The 10,270-nt window shown below is 42.0% G+C and overlaps 1 protein-coding gene across 1 annotated transcript; it reads left to right on the top strand.

The window, feature by feature from the left end:
* The first annotated feature begins 456 nt into the window (after positions 1-456).
* PRR18 (proline rich 18) lies at positions 457-3,611 on the top strand. The gene has a single exon (XM_043964648.1). It carries the CDS (start codon positions 901-903, stop codon positions 1,981-1,983), a length of 1,083 nt encoding a protein of 360 aa, XP_043820583.1. The 5' UTR covers positions 457-900; the 3' UTR covers positions 1,984-3,611.
* Positions 3,612-10,270: the final 6,659 nt, after the last annotated feature.

The following is a 10,270-nucleotide window of genomic DNA, read 5'->3' as shown; positions in this document are numbered from 1 at the left end:
CTCTGATGCAATGACAACCTCATTTGACAGTGCCTCCTCTCCCACCTCTTGCAAGATCTTGGACGTGTTCCAAAACAAGGATTCGGAGAACCCAGGAACAGAGCGCAGCATTCTAAGGGCTGTCACCCTGCTCCTCCCATCCCGCCCTAACACTTCTTTCTTTAGTCGTTAGTTGGGCTTGTGAAGAGCACTTGACCATTGTCTCCCAGTATTTTCTCCTTGGAGCTTGTGACTTGTATTTTAGCCTACTCATCCACCCCTTCTCCCACTATCTCCGGTAGCAGGTATTCATTCAACAGTTCGGTTCATGTGTGTGTGCGGCCAAATACAACACCAGGACTTGTGGGTGCTTGGTCCTTTTACCAATACTCGTGTTCCGAGCTCTTCTTCCTCCCTCCCCCTCCCCTTCTCCCTTCTCCTCTTCCCAGTTCCTCTTCCTCCTCCCCTCTCTCCTCCTCCTCCCTCCTCCTCCCCTTCCTAGTCCATCCCAGCGCGTCTCATTCAGCCCGAGTGAGGCAGAGAGAGGCGACACTTTCTCACTGCCTGCCGGATGCCTTGCTTGAGCTTTCCCACGGGAATTGAAGCTTCTACCACCTACTGAGGTTCCGGAACTACGGATTTGACGGGGAGGACTGTTCCACCTCTTGCTTGCAGTACCTGGGCTCGCCCCTGGGTAACTGAGGATGTAAAGAGCTGTGATCTTGCTGTTGGATAGAGAGGGAACGTGCTGGGAGGGAGGGAAGGGAAGGAAGGACAGAGCCAGCAAGAGTCTCAGCAACAGATGGAGAGGACAGCTAGACACTACAAGAATCCGGCCGGAGAGACCTTTCTTCCTCCTTTGCACTACTGACTGAAAAAAGGGACCCTTCCTTTTCACATTGCAGCCCCTCATCAGCAAACATGCCTTTCCCACCGATTCAGCAGCAGCAGCAGCAGCAGCAGCAACAGCAACAGCAACAGCAGCAGCAGCAGCAACAACAGCAACAGCAACAGCAACAGCAGGTCCCCGGGGTTCCATCACCTCCCACTGTCAGTGCTACTGCTTCCCGGGAGCTGCCAAAGAAGCCTGCAACCCAGAGGAAGACCGCTATGCATGCCCCTCTGGTCCCAGGTTCCCTGGCGCCCACAGCTGGAGGTGAAAAGAAGAAACGGCCCCCAGAAAAGCCAGAGATGCTCCTCTCTAGCTCCTGGCCATCGGCAACACTGAAGAGGCAACTGGCTAGGAGAACCCCAGGCCCAGCGGCCAGCAGGACTCAGCCACAGCCCCCATTGCGCCCCACTCAGCAACCCTTAGCTCCCGCCACAGCTACCACCTCCCCACCAACCCGCCCGCTGCTCCCTGCCACCTGCACTGTGCCTGGGCTGGCGCATTCCTGTGAGAGCCTGGCAGCTGGTGGGTCTTCTGTGCCAGGGCCAGGGGCTGGCACCAGCAGTGGGGAGGAGGAGGCTGTGAGATTCTCTTTGAGCCTGACCCCAGAGGCAATTCTGGTGATCCAGAGGCGCAACCTGGAGAAGCAGTTGCTAGCACGGCAACGCAGACCCTTCCCTTCGCCGGCTGCAGACACTAAACGTCTCTTATCCTCTTGCCCCCGGAGCAAGGCTGGAGCCATGGGTACCACCTCAGGCCAACGAAAGGGCATTGCCGTCAGCGGCGCCGGTAGCACCCCGGTCGGCAGCTTTGGGAGCACTAGTCGCCGCCCTACACAGTCCCAACCCCAACTTCTTTCTGGTGCCATGCAACCCCTATCCACCACCTCCAGGGGAGGGCACCTGGGAAGTGGGGACTTACGGACCTTGCTGAAGATATCTCTCCTGAATGAGCACCATAAGTATGATGATGTAGAATATGAGGAGGAAGCTGAGGCAGTGGATGAGGGCCTGGTGAGGAAGTGTACCGAGTGGTTACGGGGTGTGGAGAATGCAGCTGCCACCAGAGACAGGGCTGATAAGTTGGAGACCCTGCCCCACCTGGGCACCCTCTGAGGCAGTGTCAGGGAGATAGATGCTCTATCCTACCCTTACTTCCCTCTTCTGAATAAGTGTGGGATTTGAGGGTTAAAGCCCACAGGTATGCCTCGCTAGGACTGAAACTTCCATCTCACCAGTGTTCTTCCTTATCCTGTGTCCCCATTACCAGACCTCTTACCATTCATACACCACACACACACACACACACACACACACACACACACACACACACACACATTTCCTCCAGCCCAAGGTGGCAGTAGAATCAATACTCTGCCCACTCATTTCTCCAGACATAGATTTATTCCCTTTTCCTCATCTTTTGAATATCTGGCCCTTGGCATTGGCATTCTGCACCAGTCTTCCTGCCCTGTGGAACTCACTGTTCCTTTTTGCTGTTTCTGGGGTTAAAAATCAGCAGGTTCCAAAAAAAAAAAAATGCCTTGAAACTCCACCACAAAGGTTCATTTATACAGCCCAGTGCATCTTGGCTAGTGACCAGAAACTAGGAGGGGAAAAGAAACGTGCATCTTGTACATAACCCTTGGAGTTTGGTTTGTGATTCCGGTTTATGTTTCATATGGAACATTTATGGAGAGCATTTGAAGCCTTGTGCTGAAGCCAGATTTTAAGTCAGTAGTTTCTGGGAGAGATCTGGGAGCAGTCTGCATCTGAGAGATACTTGGGTAACTGGAAGCTGACTGAATGACATTTTTATTTCTTCCTCTTCTGAGAAGCCTGTTGCTAGACTTGGGTTAATGGGATAACTGGTGCTGCATCTCTTTACATCTGATCGATCCATCTAGATTTTGTTTTTCACCAGAAACTGGACAGATGGGGGTGGGACGGCATTGGAGATCCTGGAAATTCAAATGGATCTAACCTCCCCCCCCCCGAAATAGTAGACTACGGTAAATGAATGCTTTAACGGATATGTTACTTTGTTGACATACAACAGGTGATTCATGATCTGCTTTGTTCTCTCCTCTTAGCTGTCCTTTCTGTATGCTGTGCGCACACACATGTCTTTCCTGAAACACAGTTACTGGAATTGTTTTCAAGCACTGGACTCAGGAGGGAGGGGGAAGAGGGGTCAGCTTTTGTTAAGACCATAGTCTTTATTTGAAGTGCTCACAAAATATCTTTTGTACTAGGGGGAAAAGGGTAACCAAATGGGGAGGGGAAAAATGCACTCAGCTGTACCAGGACACAGGACAAAATGTTCCGGTTTTGTGGAGAAATTTATTGGGAGAGTGAATTGGGGTGGGAGGGGAGGAAGCATCGTGTATGTGTTTTTAGTATTTTTGATCACTGTGTAAATATCATAGTGGCTTTGTACATTTGTATATAACATTCAAAAAGAACATTTCTATTTATTATTTGAATAAATGGTTAAAGAGATTTCTGCTTCAATAGCCATACATTTGTTCTCAGTTTCCAACTGGAGGTTTATATCTAATCTTTATCTATATAGACTTTTTGAGCATTTGAGTACACAACTTTAAGACTAAAGAGGAAGTAAAAGGGGGATTCTCAGATAAGGCCTGCATAATATAAGACTAATAGAATGTTTTTCTTCAACATCTGACTCATTTATAAAACTTTAACAGTAACTGGTTTCATATCCTTCTCTTTTTTAAGTTAGAACCTTCCATTTTTTTAAATTTAAAAAATGCAGGGGGCAGCTAGGTATTGAAGTGGATAAAGCACCAGCCCTGGATTCAGGAGGACCTGAGTTCAAATCTGGCCTCAGACACTTGACACTTCCTAGATGTGTGACCCTGGGCAAGTCATTTAACCCTCATTGTTCTGCCCCCCCCCCCCCAATGCAGTAGAAATCTTGGCTTTGGTCTTTCAAGATGAGGGATCAGATTGAAATAGCATTAGACATAAAACATGAAATATTGAATTAACTGTGAACTAGATCAACTACCTATAGTAGTTCTGTAGGTCCATTGCCTGTGAAAATGAGGTCCAGGACTCTTGAAAAAAACTGGATAGTTTCAGGTCATTTTGCAAATACAGTGTGAAGTATATCTAATATGGGTAGAAGAGAAGACAAAAAAAAGTTCCTTTCCTAAAACGTGTGTCTCAATAGTCCTAGGGAAAATTAAGCATTCAAATCAAGAGCTTTAACTCCTAAATGTAGCTGTAGACAAAACAAATAAACAAGCAACCCTTTTTACAACTACTGCACTGGTGGAAGAAAACTGAGCCTAGAACCAAAAGATCATTTTAGGAGTGAGTTGATCATGTAGTTTCCGGATTCAAAGCCTCTATGCTGTGGGTCAGATACAAGATCAACTTAATTTCATATGAGTAGTTCAGCAGGTTTCAATGGGTAACTATTTATGCCTATAGTTGCAAAAATTTAATAGTAAAAAATACAAACAGCAATGTCCTGACTTGCTTTAAAATGAGGCTGATTTTCTATGAAAGCCTGTGTCACTGTATCTCTTTGGTCTCTCTGTGTTTGTTTTTGTATCTTCTTCCATGTGTATTTTTGCATGTCTTGGTGTTTTTTCTGTTTCTCTTGCCTGTTTTTTCTCACACACATAATTTCCCTTTTTCTTTTTTAACCCCTGAACAATTGAAGATATCAAATTAAAATGTATGCACACATTCAATTTATTGAAAAAGAATAACAGCCTATATCTGTATAGCAAAGCATAGTTACAGAGTGTTCTGTTTACAGTATCTCATTTATTCCCTACCATGACCCATGGGCAGCTAGGTGGTGCAGTTGGTAAAGCACTTGATCTGGAGTCACGGAGACATGAGTTCAAACCTGACCCCAGACACTTACTAGCTATGTGATCCTGGGTAAGTAATTTAACCCTGATTGGCTCAAACATCAGGGGCCATCCTGATATGTATCTTGCCACTGGACCCAGATGTCTCTGGAGGAGAGAGTGAAGCTGGTGACTTTGCATAGCCCTCCCTCACTTAAATCCAATTCATTGCAAGTCATGACATCTCTCACGTTCTCTTCAAAGGTCCTCATCAAGAATGAAAGACAAACAATAACAACCCTTTGGGGCAGGAAGTGAAAATTTTATATCATTCCCATCTTAAAATGAGTGAAAATGAGAATCAGGGATATTAAATTAGTTTTATTTGTGGTTAGCTAAAAAGTTGTGGACCTGAGACTAAAGCCTATGTTTTCTATTTTCAGTCCCATTATCTTTTGTTCTTTCCAACTTTTTTGTTTTTAAAAGCAGATATTTAGACAGTTTTATATTGTAGTTCTCTCTTTAACAAAAAGACAACAGCAAACTAAATCTGATTACTTTCTACTTAAGTGATCCTTTAGAAATAAGGTGGCATAAAGAGAATTTTTGGCATTTTGGAATTCAGGAGACAGCACCAAGTGTTGTAACTAGATATGTAACCTTGGGAGAGTCTCCTTATTGGTAAACTGATGGTATCTATTTTTTTTTACCTTTTGTGGTTCAGTGGGTCCCAATAGAAGAAACAAAGGTCCCTATCACTGACAGAGTCTATTTCTAGATATTCCTGAACTACTGAGAGATTTTTAGGTACTTCCCTCTGAATTATAGATTTATTTGTAAATAAAAATTTCTTGGTACCTTTCCCAAAATGTTGAACATTAGGAGTAGGAATATTTCTAATGTGCTTTGAGTTTTGTGATAGACATTTTCTACTTACATAATGGTAATGTCACTCTACTGGAGCTCTTTTTTTAGGATACTGTTGTCAGGAGATGGGAATAGCACCTACTACTTTCTAAGTCAAAGAAAAAGTACAGTGTAGGGACAAGCGGGTTTTTTTATATTTGGAGCCAAGAAGACCCAGATTTGAATCCTATCTTTGATACTTCCTGGCTGTGGGACTATGGGTAAGATACTTAACATGAAAGCCTAGGATCAAAGAGCCAGAGCTGAGAGGACCCTCTTAGGCCATTTTGTACAAGCTCTTCATTTTACAGATGAGACTGAGGCCCAGAGAAGTTAACTTGCTAAAATTCAAGTGGAAGAGCTGAGATTTGCACCCAAGTCCTTTGATGCCAAATTCAGTGTTATTTTCTCTGCATTGCACTGCTACTCTGTTTCTCCATCTGTAAAATGGATACAGTCCTCAATCTTACCATCCATTTTTTGTTTGTACATATTTGCTTGCATGTTGTCTTCCCCTATTAGGCTGTGAGTTCCTGAAAAGCAAGGATAAGTTTTGTTTTGTTTTGCCTTTCTTTTTATCCTCAACACTTAGCACAGTGCTTAACATATAGTAGACACTTAATAAAGGAACTTAAAAGCAGCTAAGTGGTGTAATGGATAGAATACTGAACCTGAATCAGGAAAACCTGAATTAAAAATCTGCCTCAGACACTTAACTAGCTCTGTGACCTTGAGCAAGTCACTTAACCTTGGTCTGCCTCAGTTTCCTCAACTGTAAAGTGGGGATAATTGTAGCATCTCACAGGGTAGTCGTGAAGATCAAATGAGATAATATTTGTAAAACACTTAAAATAATGCCTGGGACATAGTTGGTATTTAAAAGCTTATTTCATTTCCTTTCTCTTAATACATACAGGTTAACTATTGATAGCTACTAATGGTTAGCATTTATATACTGCTTTAAGAATTACAAAGTGCTTTACATATATTTTCTCATTTGATCCTCACAACACCCTGGGGGGGGGTTCGATGCTATTATCCCCACTTTACAGGTGAGGAAATTGAGCCTAAGAGAGGTTAAGTGACTTGTCAGGTCGAACAGCTAATAAAGGAGACCAGATTCGAATTTAATTCTCTAAATTTAAAAAGTCTAGCATTCTGTCCATTATGCCACTTGTTTAGTCATTTCAATTACATCCAACTCTTTGTGACCCAATTTGGGCTTTTCTAGGCAAAGATACTGGAGTGGTTTGCCGTCTCCTTCTCCAGCTCATTTGACAGATGAGGAAACTGAGGTAGACAGGGTTAAGGGACTTGTTTAGAGCAACACAGCAACTAAGTATCTGAGGCAAGATATGAACTCTTGAAGATGTCTTCCTGACTAGACTTTGCCTCCCTCCATTGTGCCACTCAGATGCTCATTATGTCACTTAAATAGTTACTAGAAAGTAAATGAAATGAGAAAATTATATTTATAGTATCCATCTTAGGAGGCAGCTAGGTGGTACAGTAGATAAAGCACCAGCCCTGGATTCAGGAGGACCTGAGTTCAAATTCGACTTCAGACACTTGACACTTACTAGCTGTGTGACCCTGGGCAAATCACTTAACCCTTGTTGCCCAGCGAAAAAATAAAATAAAATAAAGTAAAATAAAAATATAGTATTCATCTTAGGGGTGATTATGAAGATCAAATGGGATAATGTATAGTGTTTTGTAAACCTTAAAATGTGATAAAAATGTCAACTATTAGTACAATTTTAAAAGGTGACATATTAAGAGTCAATAAGAATTTTTACATGGCTACTATGTGCATATGTATACTGTATACATGGGAAGCAGGGTTTGGCCTAGAGTATAACTGAATCTGGGATATAGTAAGGTACATCATGATGGGATCTTTCCTCCAAGTAAAGTCATTAATGCAAAACCAGCTACACAAAAGGCAGCAAATTGGCTGCTAAGCCCCTCTTTCCTGCTCCCAAAGATACACTTAACATTTCAGACTGAGTTTCTGCCATGCTGTATGGTCAGTGCAGTTACATGATGCTTTTAGCATCTGACTTTGACTAACCAGGGCTCTGCCTCCAAAGAGTCTTTGAATCTGATGCTGGCTTTTATTGTAAATAGGGATTTTTTTCCCATTAAAATGAACCCATGTAATATGCTCTCATTTCCATGAGAAGTGTCATATTTCCTATGATTGTTATATATAACTTTGTAGCCTCAGAAATTTAAATATAACCTTCCAGTCTGGCCCTAGGCATTTTGTAGAACCAACTGAAGACAACAGAAGGATTTAGAGACTTTGTGAAATTCTTTGGCTGCCATTTCAAAGAAAGGAAGGTTAGTTCCTTTGGCCTTTAAGATTTTAAAATGAGCTCAGCCTTCCATCTGTTTTCAATTGGCTAAAAGGTACCTGAGGATACTTTTGGGGTTTTTGGTCTATGTTTGTGATTTCATCAGAATAGGGACCTCCCAGCATGGAGACATCCTCCACTGATGTAGATCAAACAACTTCTTTAATTTATAGTCTTCTAAATAAAGATTACCCTTTAAGGCATAAACCAGGGAGATAATGGTTAAAAAATAAAAGTTTTCCCTCTTTTTATATGCCATCTAAGAGTGTGTGTCTCCATTATTTGTACCCCCCCAAAAAAAATTAGCACCTGCATTATTGAATAAATATTGCAGTAGATACTGGTTACAGCACCACAGTAAGTAGTTCTATCTCTGCCCTCGTGAATGTTTCCAGCTAATGGAGGACAAATATAGAGAAATCCAAAAGGCAGAAAAAGCAACTGACCAGCTATACTCAAGCTTAGTCGTCTAGTGGTATTATAAGTTGAATCATAGAACACCAATCTCAGAGGAATTAAAATCGTGAGAGAAAAAAGGTAGGGAAGAGATGGGTGCTGGGCAAGATCGGGCAGAAACATATTATCAGTAATGACTTGGGCACGAAAAGTCGTGTAGAAGATTATCGGGGAAATGTAAGATCAGAAAAGGAGTTGGGTCAGCTGCAAGTCAAAACTGAGGGATTCCATATGGCAAACCTGGAAATTTTAGGTCCCAGAAAGCACATTAGAAGTTCTGTTGCACATTGGGTTCATTCTCTATAGAAGATTTGTGGAAGGACTGACAAAAACTGAACTAAATGAGAAGGTAAACTGCAAAATCTGCATCATCAATGGAGATTCCCTTCTATGAGATCACAGATCCTAGCTCCATCAAAGTATTGAAATAAGTGCCCCCTAAATTCTACACTTAATAAGCAAGTATTTATTCAGCTCCCTAATTCTCAGACCTGTGCTAGGTATGGAAAGCACAGAATAAGGATAAGACATGGTCCTTGCCCTTAAGTTGCTTATAATTTTCTTGGAAAATTGCATTTCCTCAGTATGGGATTGACTCTCCATGCTTTCTTTCCCACCCCAGTAAGTAAGATCTTTACAGGTTGGAAGTGTTCTAAAATCTTTTTTTAAATCTTATTTCATATTAATACACGTAAAAATAAGATTAGGACAATTTTTTTAGTGTGAAACCATAGATTTAAAAAAACATTACAAATTACAAGGACCCCAGTCTTGATGCCTACCCTCACTAATCAGTCCTTCACACAGCTGCCAAGATAATGCTTTCTTCACAGAGTTTCCAAAACAATTCTCACACACAGCTCTGACCAAGTCCCTTCCTATTGTTTATAGAATAAAATGCACTCTTTAGCTCTCTACGACCTGGCTTTCCTCTACTTTTCCAGCTTTGATCGCTCACGATTCTTTGCGGACTGGACTGAATCACTATGTTGTTCTCCAAATTTCTATCTACTGCCTCCATTCACTGACAAAAGAGAATCACAGAATCTCATAATCCTATCTTTATCCCAGAATCCTCATTTTTCTTTACAGGTTCAAATCAGGTGTGATCTCCTCACCTTCTCCCTCCTCCTCCCTCTGCAAACTATTATCTTCTACCTCAATTTTCTTTCCACTACTTATTTGTGCATGTGTTCTATTATCCCAGTAGAATTTAAGTACCTGGAAAGCAGGGACATTTTTCTTTTGTGCCTCTTGTGTTACATGGATGTCGCACATAGAAAGTGTTTAATGAATGCTTGTTGAATTGACATTTTGAATTTTAATTTTTACATATAAATTAAAATGGCTAAAGGTTCTTAATAAAATAATGGAAATATGATTGTGAAATGCTACTAAAAATATCAGCTGCTCGCCAAAGAAGCTACCAAAATCAACTGCTTTGACTGTGTGGTGTTTGCTAGGGCATTTCTCATCCCATATTTAAATGATACTTGGCATTTTTATGGTGCTTTAAGATTGATAAAATGCTTTCTACACTTCATTTCATTTGGTGCTTGCAGATCCTCCTGACTTCAGAGCCAGTACTTTATCCACTGTGCCAACTATCTAACCTCAGACACTTACTAGCTGTGTAACCCTGGACAAGCCACTGAACCCTGATTGCCTCAAACATCCGGGGCCATCTCCAGTCATCCTGATGTATATCTTGCCACTGGACCCAGATGGTTCTAGAGGAGAGAGTGAGGTTGGTGATTTTGCACAACTCTCCCTCACTTCAACTCATTGCAAGTCATGACATCAATCCAATGTTATGGTGTCCTCTTGGAGAATGAAGGACAAACTACA

Source organism: Dromiciops gliroides, chromosome 4 (genome assembly GCF_019393635.1).
Source record: "Dromiciops gliroides isolate mDroGli1 chromosome 4, mDroGli1.pri, whole genome shotgun sequence".
Lineage (NCBI taxonomy): Eukaryota > Metazoa > Chordata > Mammalia > Microbiotheria > Microbiotheriidae > Dromiciops > Dromiciops gliroides.
This window is presented reverse-complemented; position numbering and strand designations above follow the sequence as displayed.